We start from the raw sequence: 19453 nt of genomic DNA, 5'->3' as shown, positions 1-19453 counted from the left end.
GGTCACAGTATATAACATATAGCCCATAGCTTATAATATAGATCGTGATGTGTCAGGCAGTTTGTTTTTTTTACGCATTCTAGCTTAATTATATTTTATCTGTCTACGAAACATGCCCGCTGTGTGCTACAGGTAAAAACTTAATGTAACAAATGACAAAACCATCCATGATGCAGCAGGTGTGCCTTGCACTTTATTTCCTTTTTTTTTTTTTAAATTATTAGACATACCTGTATTGTATTCAGACATGTAGGCAAATTTATTTCCCAGCATGAAGGTCTAACTACTGTTTCAAACAATGATGTATGTTGTGTTTCAACACTGTAAGGGACATATGAAACTGGAGATTTGAGGTTTTGAGCATCACACACCTAATTTCCTACATTTTGGTGAATTTTTATGCATCAAATTCTACCTTTTCAGCATCCATTTTTGGAGGAAATGTCTATAATTTAATCAAAATAAAACTCATTTACTACTATCATGTTTTCATTTCTCCTAAATTGTCAACATGACATTACATTTGACTTTTTTTTTTGTCCAACAATATATAAATAAATATAATATATAAATATAATATATATAAATAGGAAAAAAGGTTTTGGCAGTCAAAATATCCCCAAATCTGCAGTTTCATATGTTAAAACAAAACCTAGGCCCCTTCAAATTGTGTGTGTAAATTCTTATCATGTATAAGTTTCACCTCCAGGTTGCTAAAAACCTCAAATTGACACAGGAAAAAGTGCGATTAATTAAAGGAAACATACGAGCATACTTAGGCTACTACATATGAGGTCCCCCTCATTAGATAAGGGCACTTTACGTTATCATCTAATAATGTAGGCCCTAATCTAATTCAGAATCAGCTTTAATGACCAAGTATGTGAACACAAATAAGGAAATTGGTTCAGTGTTTTCATTGCTCCCAGTGTATCCTCTACTTTACACAAAAATACAAACAGATAAGAGCAAGAACAACAAAGCTGGGCATATAAAGATAAAGAGCAGACAGGACTATTGTGTCTATTGTGTGTGTGTGTATACATATATATATATATATATATATATATATATATACATATATATATATATATATATATATTTAAAGTGTAGGACAAATGTTTCTGTGGTCTAAATTGTAAATCATACTAATAGTGCAAAGAACAAACAGTTAGGAAACTGAATAGAGGCTCAGTGATTCTGATGCCAAGCATGGAGGTATAGATAAGTAGGGCTATAAAGAAGAAGAAACAATACAAATATATACAAATATTTTTACGATATATATACAATGCAAATATAAATTAAAATGTAAATATAAAAGAAAAAATTAAAATAAAATATGGTCATTAATATAAATATGTGCATTTTGCTTCAATATGAAAAAAAACACAATAAGTATGTTAATAAAAATACGTGTCTTATGCTACATTAAAAAGAACAAACTATCTTGTAAAGGGTTAGCAATATAGTATTATAGTAAAACTTTTATAGTTTGCTGGCAATATGATTGTTTCTGTAATATAATATTCCCTTTCTCGTAAAAATATGATTTTATTCTCGTAAAATGACGACATTATCCTCATAACACTATGACTTTTTTCTCATAAAATTATGACTTTACTCTCGCAATATTAAGAGTTTGTTCTCAGAAACTGTTCTCATATAACCAGAACTTTATTCTCGTAAATTATGATTTTTTTCTAGTAATATTACGACTTTTTTTCAGGTAAATTATGACATTTTTCTTGCAAAATTACGACTTTTTTTCTCATAAAATTACAACTTTATTCTCACAATATTAAGAGTCTGTGTTTTTCTTTTTGATGCTGATCAGTGATCCTGAGATAGATACAGACAGATAGGCCTGAGTTGCAGCTCTACGTTTTGGCGCCCTTATGTACAGCCCGTGGGTTAACCGTCAGCAGTGAACTATCTTGACTCCTGGTTTGACACTCTTTGGCAGAAACCGTGGGAGCGCTCTAATTGGCGGCCGTAAAGGAGAAAGGAAGTATTTATTTCACTGCGAGGTTTCATTGGAAGAGAAAGTCGAAGATTATTTAGCGCAGTGTTTATCCTCGACGAGCTGTCTCTTTTTTTCTCACCCAAATAGAAACTTAACAACTCTTGACAATGGCAAACAAGGGTCCTTCCTACGGGTTATCAGCGGAAGTAAAAAATAAGGTAGGTGTAAATACACACATATATATATATATACACATCTTTTCAACCCCATCATATAAAGTTGTATTGAACTTTTCCTCCCATCATTGTGCTTTCCACCGACCGGAGCATCGGAGTCACCTGGTCTCCATTTTGATATGTGTGATCATATCAGGTATTCAGAGGTGAATGGAAAAAAAAGTTGTCGAGTGTTTTATAAAGCATAAAATGTTGTGTTTTTTTTTAATTTTTAAAAAACCTTCGTTGAGTGCGAATACTTTTGCAAAAGACATTCATCTTTGAGTTTTACGTGTTAAAAGCGGAATAATGATTATTCCTCGTGCAGGGATCAAAGTTAAAAACAGACTTTGGGCGTTGTCCCTTCTGGCAAAGAAGTGTGTCGTTGTGGCAAATTTGTTATCCCCGTTTCCAGTATTTTCTGCTCCCCGTGCAGCTTGTTGACCGGCGTCGTGACCCGCATTAGCAGATAATGTAATTCAACTATTAGTCTGGAGACTGGATGTCTTCCTTCCTCGTTATTCCCTTTCACTGTCTCTGTTTCATTGCTGCTTTTAAAACAGCATGAAAAGTTTCTTGCTTCCCCCCTTGCGGTAAAGTGTCGTGCTGCTTCTCTTGATAAAACTTTTCATCGCTCAAATCATCAAATCATCAAATCGTCAAATCATCAAATCATGCCCTCTCAGTGCAGCAAGGTCTCTCTCTATCTGTCTCTTTATCTCTGTCTTTAGTGTTCCGCAGAAAAAAGTTCAGACTGAAGTCACATAAAACAAACATGTCTCCAAAATAAACCCAGTTTCTGGTAATGTGTAACTTTTTGAGTGTGGCCTTGATGGGGAAAGCACCTTGTTTATTTGGGCTGCACACCCGGATCCACTTAAAATACCAGGCTGATGCTGGAGATTACTCTGCTGACCACGTTACTGTGCATCACACTCATCTGCACCAGCGTGCCAACTTTCCCTTTTACCAATGTGCTGATGCTGTGTGTTCAGCTGCTGCTGGTTACTGTATTAATACTGAGGTACACACTTACTTTTATCTTGGCTGTAATTTTCTTGACAGCTTTGATTTTATTTTTATTAGGGACTGTTCTTTATTTATCAGGAAAATTGGGTGGCTGGGGTGTGACTTAATTTTTTAATTTTTTTTTGTTTTTACTATATTAATAGTGAGGTACGCATTGACTTTTATCTTGGCTGTAATTTTCTTGAGAGCTTTGATTTTATTTTTATTAGGGACTGTTCTTTATTTATCAGGAAAATTGGGTGGCTGGGGTATGACTTTTTTTTTTAATTTTTTGTTTTTACTATATTAATAGTGAGGTATACACTTACTTTTATCTTGGCTGTAATTTTCTTGACAGCTTTGATTTTATTTTTTTTTATTAGGGACTGTTCTTTATTTATCAGGAAAATTGGGTGGCTGGGGTGTGACTTAATTTTTTATTTTTTTTTGTTTTTACTATATTAATAGTGAGGTACACATTGACTTTTATCTTGGCTGTAATTTTCTTTACAGCTTTGATTTTATTTTTTTTATTAGGGACTGTTCTTTATTTATCAGGAAAATTGGGTGGCTGGGGTGTGACTTAATTTTAAAAAAAAAATTTGTTTTTACTCTCCTCAAAGGTACAAATATTTTTTTTCGTTAGTCTGCCTGAGTGACAGTAAAAATAAAAGACGCTCCCTCCATAAATTAGTCATTAGATTTTAAAACTTGCCCTCTGATGTCTGAGAAAGAACATTTGAAGATGAAATCCTGGAGTTGAAAAAACTCATTTTTTTCACTCTTATCGTGCATGCTGGTGAGTTCAGGTAGACTTTTTTTTTTTGCCAAATTTTAAATGACACGACGAAGTAAAGTGGTTCAGATTTAACTTAAAGTTTTTTCCCCCCATAATTTGTTTAAGGACTGTTAGAAATTAAAAATCTAACAATAATTTGTGTTTTTAACATTTTCTGGGTGTAAATGATGTAATTTGGGGACGTTTAAACTCTAAAAATAAAATAAATGCAAAATACAATCATTAAAAATGGTATATCCCTTCTATAAGCCAAAGAAAATTATACCACAACAAACGGTCACAACCTAATTTACCATATTACATAACAGCAAAAAAAAAGAAAAAAAAAAAAGAAATACAATATCTGAATAAATAAAGTTTACCACCATCAGTCAAACGTCTCTTTAATCGGCTGTGTTTCTGCATATATCACATCAACTTGGCAACATGTTTACCAACATTTTTCCAAGTTATTTCAACTTTAAGGGTGTTCAAGTGAATTTTCCCAGTCAGGAACTAATTTTTCCAATTGTGCAGACATAGTAGACGTAGTAGACGTAGTTTCAGATTGCAGTACTTTGTGTTATCGTGTAAAAATGGACACAGTACGGCCTCTTACAGACAGTAATGTCGGCCTCCTATTATTCTCGCTATTCTGTGTTTAAGAGGCTGTGACGCCGTCATTTTTAAGCAAGTGTGAAGGCCACTTTCAAAGACCTTCACCTTCAGTTTGATTTTTTTTTTTTCTTTTGACTCTGCAATTCTTGGCTTTGCCCTTGTATGGAAGATAAAGTGTGTCCTGTCTCCTCCTCCAGTCTGTACAAAACAACATGTGCTGGCCGTAAAGAAACCTGCAGATTTCCCCTCTCTGTTACCAGTCATGTCCTTGAAACGGAGGTGGGTGGGGGGGGGGTAAAGAGATGCTGAAATGAGTGGTATTTCCTGCCATCTGTGACGTAACCTCGTCCGTGAAATGTGAGGAATTCAAGGATTTACGCTGCTCCGTAGCTCCCTTTCAACTTCTACTTAACGGCTGTCGAAAATCAGAAGTTTGAACGGCGAATTCAAAGTTGACCCTCAGCTGCGATAAGCAACAGTCTGTACTCATTCATCGGATCAGCACGCATCACACAGCTCCCTCGCTGCTTCATTCAGCGCTTTTATCCAACCACTCTGGGCCACATTCCTTGCGCTCAGCTTGTCTCTGCAAATTACATCTGTAGGACTCTTTGTGGGCAATTAAAATGGCGAGTGTTTTTTTTTAATATGGGGATAAGTGAATGAAGGAAATGTAATTAGAAGACAGACATTCCTTGAGAGTACAACCAGCTGTGAGCGCAGGACAGCCAGCTTCTATGTATATGGGAGGTTGAACTCTGCGGTTCGGCTTCTCTTTGCCCTTCGGGACAGAGAGGGATTGTTAGCTGGTTGCGGGTTTGCAAGGAGCTCAGTCAACACGTTATCCTTTACTGGAGGAGGAGAAATCTATACCTGTTTCACTTTTAGTCACATTTTTTCCCCCTTTTCTTTCATTTCTGCTTTCTAGTTCGCACACTCCCGCTTTAAAACTGTTGATTACGTGATCATAATGCTCTTCCTGAATGGCCTCTTTCAGAACCGGCGCAGCGTGTTTCTCACACTTCTGTTTTGTCAATCCAAAAAAAAAAGCTTGTGAATCAAAGTAACACCTCGACAGTGACGCCTTTCACAACAAAGTCAATCTTTGTGCCATGTTAAGCCCCAAAAAGGTCTCCCCTCCCTCCTCCTTTCAGCCACTGCCTTCCTGTGTTTCAGAGGAGGATTTAGCAGTTTACCAAACAGGATATCCTTGTGTGTGTGTGTGTGTGTGTGTGTGTGTGTGTGTGTGTGTGTGTGTGTCAGGTCAGCAATGTCACCTTTATTTAGGCAGAATAAAAAAGACAAAAGCCCCCTCTGTAGACGTGGTATACGACACTGCAGCAAAGGGGAATTCAGAGTTGACCAGGAAACACGATCTCATGCAGTCATAATAAACTTTTGTGGAAAAAAAAATGTTGTGGTTGTGGCTCAGTTATCGGTATCTTCATGAAAGTCTTGTAAAGTGGTGTGTGTGTGTGTGTGTGTGTGCGTATGCAAGAGGGAAGTCATTGGGGACAGGAGGATTTTTTTTTTTCATTTGGCAGTAAAGAATAAGTCTGTGACAAACTCTATAACTGCATTAGCAGTTTAACAGTCACCTGCTGGCTACTCAACCAAACCAACAGAAGAAATGTCGGTATTGTGCATTTCAGCAAACCACAGATCTGTTGCATTTGTTTGTTTCATAAATAATGCCTATGTTGAAATGTCATGTTTCTATACATGGATTAAAAACTGCTTGATATGACCTCAATTGTGGTCAAACATCTGCTTTTGACTACAAAAACTCCCAGAAATGTCCAAAACTATCGTTAGAAAACATCGGCTTTGGTCGCACAAAAACAAGGCTGCACATGTCCTGAGTAACTGAACATGTCCCAAACTATGGATTAAACATAATACTTGTAAAAACACCCGCTTTTGTTCTTACAAAAATGGCGCGAACTGTCGTTAAAGACAATTGTTTGTGTCAAATCGGTCTGCTGCGGTCTCCTGCTTCGCAGCCGTCCGTTATCCCGTCCCTCTCCTGATGAGAAACTGGCTTCATATACATGTAATCTGAACTATGTCATATGTTTGAAATGTACAATTATAGCATATCTGTGGTTTGCTGAAAGGCACAAAACCAACGTTTTTGCAGAAACCTGGTTTGGCGATTATTGCCGTTTGTAAAGCACGTGTGTGACCTATGACCTCTCTGCCCAACCAGATCGCACAGAAGTATGACACTCAGAAAGAGGAGGAGCTGAGGATCTGGATCGAAGACATTACTGGTGTTAGCATCGGCCCCGACTTCCAGAAAGGCCTGAAAAATGGAGTCATTCTGTGCGAGTAAGTAGAAACGACAGACCCGTTACACTGAGGGCGATGATCATTCCTGTCAGTATGCACAGTGGTTCAAAAAACTTATTTTATTCCCTTTTTTTTTTCCTCACAGCCTCATCAACAAACTTGCCCCAGGCTCTGTGAAAAGGGTCAACCACTCAGCGCTGAACTGGCATCAGGTGAGTTAGTCAGTGATGCTTTTTAACCAGTCGGGAACAGTTAGTGTCTTTTGTTAGCATCTAAGGGCTGTACCATTTTCAATCTGCAACCGCACCTTCGATTGAGGTGTGGGGGAAATTTATTTAGGAGAATTTTTTAGAAACTAAATGACGTGATGCATGGTTGCATGTCGTAGCGGAGCATTTTTTTTTTCATCAGTATTCTGGGGACATATTGAGCTCTGTACTGTAATTGTCTGTGTTGTTACATGCAGGTAGGGACTTGCTTTAATACATGGTTAGTTTTGAGTGTCTGTGCAGGATATCGGTTCCCTGAATCATGCTCGGTCATGTATGTTGGCAGCGGCAGCTTCTTCAGCTTTCACAGCCAAAGCGCAGAGCTGCCTCTGAAACTGGTTTTCTTTCAGCCAGTCACAGTAAACAGTGGTAAAGACCAGCTGAATGTTGCAAACACAAACTGTTTTTACAGCTACAGCAGGGTGTCTGCATGCAGGTCCTTGAATGTCTCAATTCAGTTATTCAATTTTACAAAAATGAGGCCTTAAAATGTATCAAATATTTATTGAAATAATCATTTGTGAGGTATTTTATTTTCCGTCTTTCAATTTATTTTTGTTAGAATGAGTCAAGTTCTTCTGCATGAAAGTCCACATTTCTCATGTTGCAAATCTTTTAACATAATACTGTGTTCTTTATACTTTTACTTACCTGTTGACAAAATGTAGATTAACCTTAACTCACGCTAATAATTATTATATTCCTACATAAAACCTTCCTCTGCTCGGGGCCACATATATCCCACTTACGTTCTTATTTCCCCTCAGTGCTTAAACAAGAAAAAGACGTTTAAAACAAAAAAAACCTTAGTCTTCAATTTGGTTAACATAATCATAAAAAGCATTGAATAAAAGTGTCGGATGCCTGTAGTCACCCTGTTCAGGATAGCTTTTTATTAGTACACACCTCTGTCATTCTAAATCCTGCACACACATTGTTTGTTGATCTTGTTTTTCTTGGTGTGGTTTCAGCTGGAGAACCTGACGCACTTCATCAGAGCCATTTCATTGTACGGCCTGAAGCCTCATGACCTTTTCGAAGCCAATGACTTGTTTGAGAACGGCAACATGACGCAGGTCCAGACAACGCTGCTCGCGCTTGCTAGCATGGTGAGACTTGAAAATCAGACACAGGCATTGGGATTAATGGGGATTAATGTTTTTACATTGTTATTGGTAGTACTATTGTTGTTTTTATTGTGAATGGTTGGATTTTCGTGACAACCATCTACATTTTCTTTCCTATCAGGCCAAGACCAAGGGCTGCCAGTCACGGGTGGACATTGGAGTGAAGTACTCTGACAAGCACGAGAGGATGTTTGATGAAGAGACAATGAAGGCTGGACATAAAGTTATTGGCCTACAGGTATAGTTTTTTTTCTGTGTGAGCAGGGAGCTTTAAAATATGAAGACTCAGCAAGTTTTTTATTTTCCAACTGATCAAACCAGCAAGACTCAACACCCTGATAATGCCCTTTTATTTACAGTCAGTGTGTCACATGACTGTTGTTAATGTTGTGACAGTGACAGGACACTGTGGGCTTAGCCCGGATCTGTGTCTGGAGGACCAGAGGTATCTTCCCCAGGGAAATGTTGTTGATTAACAAGCCCTATTTTTATGCCTTATTATGGACTCTGGCACCGTATACCCACTTTCCACCAACATTACCTCTAAAAATAGGCAATATACATACTGCTTACCGATTGCAGGAGAGCAGAGCTGTGTACACGTCTCTGCAGCAGACGAGTTTGACTCTCTGTGCGTGTGTGGTGTTTTTTTTTTTTTTTTTTTGGTGTGTAACGTTTGACGTCATTGACAGACCGGAGAACAGGTCAACCGTAGACAGAAACATGGATGGAGTGGTTACCTGTCTTAATGTATCTCGTACTTTTTACAGTCTCTTTTTCAAACTCGGTGCAGGCTACTTTGGATCGCTGTTTTAGTGTTGCTTAGGAGGAGACGGACGGTTTTTGGTGGCAGCGCTTCATTGCATCTTCAGGTTAAGGAGATGAAACTAGTGCGTTCACCCAGCTGTTGTTTCCATCTATGCCAGTCGGAGCCAAAGTCGATAAATACCCATGACTGTTGCAGAATCACTTGACCCCAGCGTGACTGTACATTTTCACCTTGTATTAAAAAGCCAAATATAAGCAAATGTTAGCTTCTTTTTTTAGTGCAGTGGAAAAGAGGCATTTTTTATTATAAAACTGTAATAATGAATTGTGATGTTAAAAATATTACTGACATTTTATTGATACTTCAAAGCTGAGGTGAACAAAATAATCAAATTGGCAAAAATATTACTGGCAATAAAGGAAAAAAAAAAAACATTGACATAACTGAGAAATATTACTCTATTTAAAAACAGCATCTTAATCTGATCCTTGTGGCTGAGTGTGACAGAGGTGAGGCACTTCACCAACCTGGAAAGCTGAACTCACTTTAGCATGTGTCGAAACTATTGCGAAACCAGACTTTGTCATGATCTCATGTCAAGCAGAGCATACCTCAGAATAAATGGTGCTCATTGTTCTCACTGCCTCCTAAGCTTCTCTGTTTGTTATTGTTTCCGTCGCCTTTGAATATGTCAGGTGGACACGAGGGGTACCTGCGCTGTGAGGACAATTTGCTTTTTACTCTCCGCTGTGACTAACACTCGAATGAAGTTGTAAACTCTGTTTGCCTTGTGTCACAGTTACATGAACATCCCTCCCATTCATTTATAATTGTGCAACATTTTTCTGCTGTTGAGGTTGAGAGTGCAGGAAGTGGTTTATTTTTGTTATGAAAGTCTTTCAACCATTTTTTGTGGTGCTTCTGTTTTTCAGATGGGGACCAACAAGTGTGCCAGTCAGACTGGTATGACAGCATATGGCACCAGGAGGCACTTATACGACCCCAATGTCAAAGAGACCCCCATGGACCACACAACCATCAGTCTGCAAATGGGAACCAACAAGGGAGCGAGCCAGGTACTGCAACATATTTCCAAAATATCATAAAATCATAATTCTAGGACTCCAGCAGAAATTATTCTCCGTCCTTCCGATGCTGTTATCTAGTGTCATGTTTAATCTGGTAGAAAACTGCAGACGCCTGTATTCTTCAAGGCAAACTGTATCTGTTTGGCCGATCATGTTGTCATGTGTACAGGCGTCACGCTAACAACAATAGCTTCACAGCACACGTCGAGAAATGGATTTGAATTGCAGAAATTTGTGATGGGAAAACTTTTTTATTTCTGTTATCATTTTCTGCCGTAACTGTAACATTTAAAGATACATTATTAACCACGATGGTCCGGGTTTCTGACATTTCTGCTGTGCTTGTTATCCCTCCATGCTAGCAGTAGCCATAGAGAGAGGCATTATGTCGCCGGGGTTGTCAGTACATTCCCGCGAGCAAATCTCGTGAATGCGATATCTCAAGAATGCCTTGAGGAAATTTATTTAAATTTGGCATTGAAGTCCTCTGGGACTCAAATGATGAACTCCGTAAGATCTCGGTGGTCAAAGGTCAAGGTCAATGTGACCTCACAAAACATGTTTTTGGCCACATTTCAAGAGTTAATGGGCTCAAATTTCACACAAATGTCTGATGGGAAGAATTGATTCTTATTTTCACTGTCCCCTGTCTACTACAGGCTGGGATGACTGCTCCAGGGACAAGGCGTTCAGTTTACGACAGCAAGCTGTGCACAGAGAAGTGTGACAACAGCTCCATGTCCCTACAGATGGGCTATAAAGACGGAGCCAACCAGAAGGGCCTGATCTTTGGTCTGGGACGGCAGATCTATGACCCCAAGTACTGTCCTCAAGCTGGAGAGAGTAGAGATGATCAAAACGGGGCAGGCGTTGCAGCTGACTATCTCCCAGATTACCAAGATGAGGGTTATCAAGGTTACCAGGAAGAGGAGCAGGTGTACCAAGAAGATGGGACAGATTATTAGGAGGAGGGAGGGAGCTGAGTAAGGGAAAGAGAATTTCTAAAGGAGGCAGAACAAAACCCTGAAGCTGCCTGCCTTGAGGGCTAATTTTACACCTTTTTTTTTTTTTTTGGTTATATCCTTTTTTAGTATTGTATGAAATTGTTTTCTAACCCCCTATTTGTGCAAAACCAATATTACACATATCATGATGAACTGTATTTCTGTGATTTTTGTATTTAAGTGACCACAAAAGCCAATCTTTTTGGCTTAGCTAGTTCTCTATCCCAGGGATTTTTTATGTGCCAAAACCCTACCTTTTTTTTTCCAGTTACATTAAGGGAGATTCCTTTATTTTTCTAAGGGCAACATGAAACTAAAAGTGAAATATTAGGGAGTTTTTAAAGAACATTTTAATGTGTATCATGTTTTGATCAAAACACCCATGCTTGTTTTTATATCTGTTTTTGCTGTTTCATCTGTAAAAAAACAAAAAACAAAACATAATTCCTGTGAATGTACATTTGATACTTGTTCAGTATCTTCTTCATCCCCTCAGTATTGATTATAGGCAAACATAGTGAGCACTTCTGGTTCATATGAGGGAACTTTTTTTCATGAACAAACAAGTCGTACTTTTTCATATTCTGTCTCTTCTCTCATTCATTTCATTTTTGTTTTTTTGTTTTTTTTAATGGACAAAATATTTCCTTTGTTTGCATAACCAGTCCAACTGGAGTTAAGCTTGTTTTCTTTGGATTAAAGTCTGCGGGGGAGCGGATACAATAACAGGAGTGAAGTTTTGAACATTCCAAGTGAGAATACTGGATACTTTATTGTCAGTGAGTTATGTTGAAAGGGGCAGTGTGCAGGCCTGACGGGGAGCTATTGGCAGAAATTGAATATAATATTCATCATGTTAATCACCTGAGACGAGGAATCGTGTTTTTGTCAGCTTTGAATGAGCCGTTTATATCTACACAGGGAGCGGGTTCTCTTTCACAGAGTCTGCAATGTTGCACCACCATGTTTCTACAGTGGCCCAGAACAGACAAACCAAACTCTCTCTCTCTCTCTAGAGTGGTCCATTTTGCGTTTTTATGTCACCTGAAGGCCACCGTAGGTTTCGAAAGGGGTATTCAGTTGGTTGCAATCTGCTACCTCACCACTAGATGCCACTAAATCCTGCACACTGCTCCTTTAAGGTCATTGATCTTAAATATTGGTTGATAAGTGAACAGATCATACAAATGTATTTGATCATTAAAGATTATTATTTATGCATATTTGTGATTTGAATTGGGGGTTGTTTGTATCTTGAACTCTGAATAACTTTTTGTATTGGACTATACTTTTTTCTCTGGAGTAATCATTATGCCAGTGGGAAAAGAAAGAATTGAGAAGTATGTTTTTGTGAATACAGTGTAATAAAGATGTGTATTCATTATCATGTGTCAATTTGGTTTGTGAAAAGACTTATGCTTGGCACGTTTGTTTTGGGCATAGTGCTAACTACAGCTGCAAGACATTCAAATACATTAACAAAACAGCCATAGGACAAACAATATACAGTGGACAGCATGAGGGGAAATATTGCAAATACCTCATAATAAGTAAGCCAAACTATGTGGCAAAATACTATAAAAAGTCCAAAATCATATGATCAAGAAACCATAACCAGTGCAAACTTAACCAACTGAATTATTGTGAGTTATTGAATTGTTCTTTAGGTGTCAAGGTAGTGCACAAACATCAGTTTGTGCATGGACATTTTTTTTTAAAGATATATCCAATGAGTTAACAGGCCACTTAACCAGAGATAACTGATAAATAAGACAGGAAGGGTTTCAAGACCACAAGTTGCACTTGTACTTAATTGTAGTGCACTTCTGTAGAATTCGTCCATACAAAGCAGACACATATGTTTTTAAAGTGCTAGTTAAAGGGAAAAAATACAAATCTCACTTTTGGTCTAGGGGTACCCAGCCATACACATAGTGCAGGTTTTGAGATACAAATCTCTGGGATTTGAATAAATACTTTAAAAAATACATCTTGCAATTCTTGTAATAAGGGAGACAGGGAGGACATCTCAAAATATGAGTAATCAAAACCAAAACTATTTGACTGACTAGACACCAATAGAGGAAGTAAAAAATACTGAACTGACCCTTAAAGTTCCCAAATGACCTAACAGGTGTTCGAGATGTTCAGCTTTATTCTGGTTGATATAGACTAACCAGTGCAGGGGTGGGCAACCTGGGTGTCCAAAGACCACATATGGCTCTTTGGCCCCTTGCCAGTGGCCCCTTGTGATTTTGACAAAAAAAAAAAATATAGGTGTATTTTTAATATCTATTTTTTATTGATCTTTAGGCCAAAAGGGATTCTTATATTTTGCAGTTTGCAGTTAAACATGTGTAGCCTATATACACAGGAAAATAGAGAATTTAACAGTGCATGGACACATTTGTTGGGGACACATGCTTGGGGGTCCCCTGCCAGAAAATGGTGGGCATCAAACAATTAATTTCCTGCATTTGCTGACTCAGTTACATTAAGGGAGATTCCTGTATTTTTCTAAGGGTATATGAAACTAAAAGTGAAATTTTAGGGAGTTTTTAAAGAAAGTTTTAATGTGTATCATGTTTTGATCAAACACCCATGCTTGTCTTTACATCTGTATTTGCTGTTTCATCTGTAAAAATAACATAATTCCTGTGAATGTACATTTGATACTTGATTTGATACTACCCCTGAGTATTGATCATAGGCAAACATAGTGAGCACCCCTGGTGCTGATTTGGGGCATTAAACAATTAATTTCCTGCATTCTGCAGAATTTCTATTCAGATAAATAAAGTACAGTCCCTTACTTTCTAATTTTTATCCTTGTATTAGCAGTATTGGGAAGGTTGCTTTTAAAATGTAACAGGTTACAGATTGCTAGTTACCCTGTTAAAAGTGTAATAAGTTATGTAACTATTTTAATTACTTCATCAAAGTAAGGTATTTTATTACTTTTGATTACTTTTTAAAATTACTTTTTAATAAATGGCTTAAACAGGATAAATGTTGTGCTCAGATTTGTCCAATTTTGTTTTGATGTACTCCTTTTTACAAAATATGCCATAAATTCCTGCACAGAAAAAAGATGTAAAGCAACAGCGTTAATGTTTTATTTAACATGTAAACTTTTTACTGATTTTTTTAAAAAATGTGTAACCCCTTGTAATTACCAACATTTGATTAGTAATTTAATTACATATTTTTTCGGAGTAATTGTAACTTATTACGAATACATATATTTTGTAATTTAATTACAGTGACTAGTTACTCCCAAAGACTTTTTTTTACTTTTTTTACTTACTTTTTAAAGTAAGTAAGCTACATATCATAAAATAGCTACATATAAAAGCTACATTTATATAAATAAATAAATACTTGACCATGCTGTGTCCACAGTGGTACAACAGCACCACCTGCTGTTTACAATGAGGACGACCCACCGCCGGAAGACACCACCGGATGTTTGCCTTAAATCTCGCGATATGAGGCCTAACGAGACTTCTGCCCGTTCTTTTCTTCCGGAACTTCAGGCAAGATGGTAGGTTTCCAACAGACTGTGAAGCTTCACAAAACACAATCTATATGCATCTGAGCTCCAAAGTTACATATTAGGATAGCTAGCTATGCCGTCCGACAGTGACAGTCATTAACTAATCATACAATGGGGAATCGTTACTTAGAATATAAGATAAATGAATGTTTGAGGGCACTGTGTTAGCCGAAGCTATGGTCGTCTGTGGCTAAGCTAACGCGGGGTTTAACGTAGTCTGCTCTAGTATTTATTACACTATTTTAATATCAGTTTAGTGCATACACGATCGTTTATACGATGATGTATAAATAAGTATACTAGTGACATTTTTCTCAGATTATGTCTAAATGACATGCGCGTTAATGAAACCGTTAAAGCTACACATTTAGCTGGATGATGTCTCTCTTTTCAGGCGGATACCGAGATCAAGAAGAAGCGTACCTTCAGGAAGTTCACCTACAGGGGTGTGGACCTGGACCAGCTTCTGGACATGTCCTAGTAAGTGAAACACTACTGAGGTTGATCAGCTGCACCAGCTGGAGCTACTGTCATACCTTTTCTGAGCTCAACTGGAAAGAACTACATCCTGTCTGCCAAAAATCATAAATCATGTTATAAATCATACTTTTCCATCTAGTGATGAAGTCCAGCGCTCAGCCCCTGAAATAGGGGTGTCCAAACTATTTTTGAATGGGGGCAGCACTATGTAATGTGTAAATGTCACACAGCCAGCTGCTTCTTGCATCAAACAGAAAATTAAAAATAAAAATTGTTAACAATACATTAGCAACATCTTCAAGTGAAATGTATTTTATGCTGCTCCTGGAAGTGGTGGTCCTCACTGTCCATATTTTTCTTAGCTGTAATCGTGTCTGGGATGTAGCAGCGTGACTGCTGTTGGATAGCTGTTTAGTGTGCTTGTCCACTGTTTTTGTATGAAAACACAATAATCCCTTCCTAAAACATGTTTACAAGATTTGGTATAGTCCTGCTGAGGTTATCTGTGAAAAGGCAAAGCGATAGTGCTGGGTTAAGCAATAATGTGTGGCGGGTCATCCTATATTTTTAAAGTCATCCGAATGGCTGTTATAACTTGGTCCCAGGGCCAGACCATAAACATGTATGCCCTTAAAGGATGTTTATTTTTTACTTCAATATGAAAATAATCTACAGATTTATTAACAGTTTTTAACACTAGATGATGTGCAAATTTAGAGATCAAAATTCACCAACGACATCACACTGAAACAGGAAACACTAAATAATCAGTTTCACAAGCTCTGATGTGTATGAGGTCATTAAATTAAAAGACAGATGACACTTGACTGGTATTTCTCGATTTTGCGCCCCCTTGTTTACACTCCCCATCCCACCATGTCTGTCTTGACTCCCTCTGCTCACATCTCAATTGGGAGGGACCAAAACTCAAGAGGAGGATGCGAGGAAAGGACTGAATGATGTACAAACTGTAAAAATGAGCAGAGAGTTATTCTGCATATTCTTAGTTAGGTTCAGCAGACTAGATGCAGCAGTGGCATATTGCTGCCCTCTATTTTTTTTTTAATAGTCCAGTATTGTGCAGATATTCTAATGGTTTACTCATCATATTACAAAACATGCAACTATTATTCAAAGAGGGCCAGGGGCCTCATTGACGTCACTTTTCTTTGTCCTGTGTAGTGAGCAGCTGATGCAGCTGTACTGCGCCCGCCAGAGGAGGAGGCTGAACCGTGGCCTGCGCCGCAAGCAGCAGTCTCTCCTGAAGCGCCTGCGCAAGGCAAAGAAAGAGGCTCCCCCCATGGAGAAACCAGAGGTGGTGAAGACCCATCTGAGGGACATGGTCATCCTGCCTGAGATGGTCGGGTCCATGGTTGGAGTGTACAACGGCAAGACTTTCAACCAGGTTGAAATCAAGGTGAGTTTGTCAGTCAAGTGGGAGTGAGAGCATGTGTGTTTGTTTAATCCCGTCTCTCTTAGACCACCTATTATTACTTTTGCCACATCCCTGCGAAGAAACGGCACTTGCACAAATGTTGGCGATGACGTTGGGGGCTAACGTAGTACATCATGGGCAGGAATTTTAATAAATGCACAGTAAGGTGAGGGTGTATTGTATTGTGTATCAGAATTCACAGCTCAAATATCTGCAGTTGTACCAATTTTGTAGACGTTTATAATTCCTTGTCAGTGTGGGACTGCACGTTGTGCACAAAGCCATTATCTCCCACTAATTAATGACAGGGCAGTCTGCAGAAGGTTAAGCTGTGACAACGTTTTTTATCTTGGCATGTTATGGCTGAAATACATGGAAAGCAGTGCGACATGTCTGCCGTAGAAAGCCCGCAGCAAACCGCATCTACCATAAACAACTGAAGCTGTTACACGGACTATGGAAGCCACATGCCCGCGCGGGCTTCAGCTGGCTCTTCTGTTTTTATGAGGCCGGTCTGTTTCTTTTCAGGTAAAAACTGCGCAGAACAGTGTTAAAACTGTTTAAATCTGTTTTTATAAAGGTTTCAAATGTATACCTCATTGTACCAGAGTTACTGCAACACAGCTGAGTAACCTTGTGGATTTTCTTACATTCCACATTAAAATAAATCTATCAAACCAACGCGTCTTGTCGTTGAAACGATCCAGTTATTCAGTATCACTTGAAATAGTCCATGCTTTTAAAACTCAAACACACAGTGCAGGTAAAAAAAAACTCTACTTTACTCCACCATGGCCTCGTGAAGCGCTGTGTCCTTGCCGCGTGTACTTGGGCCGTAAGAATGCTTTCTGAGCAGCAGTATGATGATGAAAATTTCGAATCGTACAGACCATTCGACAGACACCAAGTAATATCTTATGATGGGTCCTTTATATATAGACCTGTGGTTGACGAATTGCTGCAAAGTTGATGTGCAACTCTTATTGATGCACCTCTAAATAATGATGTTGGGCTATGGGCATGTCTGTGAATGACTACTCGTTCTGCATTTTTTTCCATTTATACTCTACTCAGAGTTATTCACCTCCTCAGAGAAATGTTAAAGAAGAAAATTCCAGCCTCTTAAGTACCAGAAAAGCCTGACATTTCAACCAAAGAATTGCAGTGTGAAAATGTGCTTGATTTTATGACACATCATATGTTCACATCAAATTCATTATGAAGGCAGGATGTTACACAATGATGGCGCTGATAAAACGCTGCCGACAGGACCAGACAGTGTAATGGCATGGAAGAACTGGCGGATTACACTGACCCTTCACTCGTTCAGTCAAAAGCACTAATTAAAAATTTAAGTGTCACATATTCTTCTCTTTAATTTTTTTTTTTTAGAGCAGCACAAAAGTGCACAATTTGCTGTCAATCTTGTCAGACCTCAGATTCCGGTTAGCAGCTTCTACGTGACCGTGCATGCAGCTGTAAGTGCACCTAAAGCATTCATTTTGTCACTAACGCGTTTCTCCTCTCCACAGCCTGAGATGTGCGGCCACTATTTGGGCGAGTTCTCCATCACCTACAAGCCAGTCAAGCACGGTCGCCCTGGTATTGGAGCTACACACTCTTCTCGGTTCATCCCTCTGAAGTAGAGTGGCTGTATTCTTTGTATAAATAAAAGAAAAAACTGGTTGCGCCACAAAACTTGTCTGCTGTGCTTTCTTGTGCATAATATTTTGAAATGAAATAAATCGCTTGTGAACAGGTCATGATCTTGAAGCTTGACCTTTTTTGAGGTGTTTTGATAAATGGTATGGATGCCTTCAAGATGAAAGAATACGCACATTTTACTCTGTTAATGGAGTTTTGATCAGTCCTCCTGGGAATCCTGAATAATCCTATCCAGTAAATGTTATTGATGAAACTTGCAAAATTCAGAAATGGTTTTCCTTCATAAAGATCATGTTAAAACGTGATGTGTGGTGCGTATGCGGACCAGCGGATTAAACTCATTGGGATAGTTGGATATTACTGTAAATCTCAATTTTTTTAAATCTGTTAGTACCCTGTTAACTTTTTGATTGATCAGGTTGATCTAGTTTACATACCAAACATCTGCCACAGAGGCACAATGTGAAGTCTAAAGAAATACACAATGGCAGAAAAATGTTGCAAAACAAATCCTCAAAATTACTGAAAAAAAAATAAGATTAGACAAAAAATATTCCAAAACTTAAAATAAATGGAAACATACTTAAAGGTTTAACAAAATAGTTGACAACTCTGTGAATGTAAAGATTCATAAATCAGCTACTTGCTAATTGTGCCTAATGGTTGTTACAGTCGCTGTGATGCCTGCATAGAGAATTATCCCAAGTGGAAAGTACATATAAAAATATAAATACAGTAATAGTAAACAATTAGCACAGTATGTAATTATTTTCTAAAAAATATTTAAGTATGTATAATATGGTGAGTAAGTGTGTCAGAATATAAATGTGAAAAATGCAGCAATAGACAATTAGCATTAATTTGTGAACATTTAAATGATAATATGGATAATGAGCTGAGTGTGTAGAGTAAAATATAAAACAGTTCCTTATGCTACAATGCAATGTATAAAACTAATGTGTAAGTTAAAAATATAAATATGTGTGCAAAGCTACAATATTGAACAACAAAGATACATAAGTAAGAATAACAACAAGAATATATACCTTGCATACATCATATGTAACAGGTTAAATAAAGCCTACATTCATTGCAGAGGATTGCTCTAGTTGAAATATTGCACCAAATATTTCAGTTGAGACTGATATAAAGAATTAATGCACCTTGAAACCTTCAAACCCCT

At 37.9% G+C, this 19453-nt stretch overlaps 2 protein-coding genes across 2 annotated transcripts; both read left to right on the top strand.

The window, feature by feature from the left end:
• Positions 1 to 2023: 2023 nt before the first annotated feature.
• On the top strand, positions 2024 to 12518 carry cnn2 (calponin 2). The gene is made up of 7 exons (XM_042497726.2): positions 2024 to 2184; positions 6795 to 6916; positions 7023 to 7089; positions 8118 to 8255; positions 8395 to 8511; positions 9975 to 10118; positions 10790 to 12518. Exons 1-7 carry the CDS (start codon positions 2134 to 2136, stop codon positions 11093 to 11095), a joined length of 945 nt encoding a protein of 314 aa, XP_042353660.1. The 5' UTR covers positions 2024 to 2133; the 3' UTR covers positions 11096 to 12518.
• Positions 12519 to 14565: 2047 nt separating this feature from the next.
• Positions 14566 to 18303, top strand: rps15 (ribosomal protein S15). The gene is given in 5 exon segments (XM_042497754.2): positions 14566 to 14653; positions 14656 to 14678; positions 15085 to 15170; positions 16353 to 16587; positions 18138 to 18303. Coding segments are annotated over 5 exon segments (546 nt in total). The 3' UTR covers positions 18252 to 18303.
• Positions 18304 to 19453: the final 1150 nt, after the last annotated feature.

This window comes from Plectropomus leopardus, chromosome 12 (genome assembly GCF_026936395.1).
Source record: "Plectropomus leopardus strain MGB_pleo_1.0 chromosome 12, ASM2693639v1, whole genome shotgun sequence".
Classification (NCBI taxonomy): Eukaryota; Metazoa; Chordata; class Actinopteri; order Perciformes; family Serranidae; genus Plectropomus; species Plectropomus leopardus.
The sequence above is the reverse complement of the archived record's forward strand: the minus strand, read 5'-3'. Positions and strand labels throughout refer to the sequence as shown.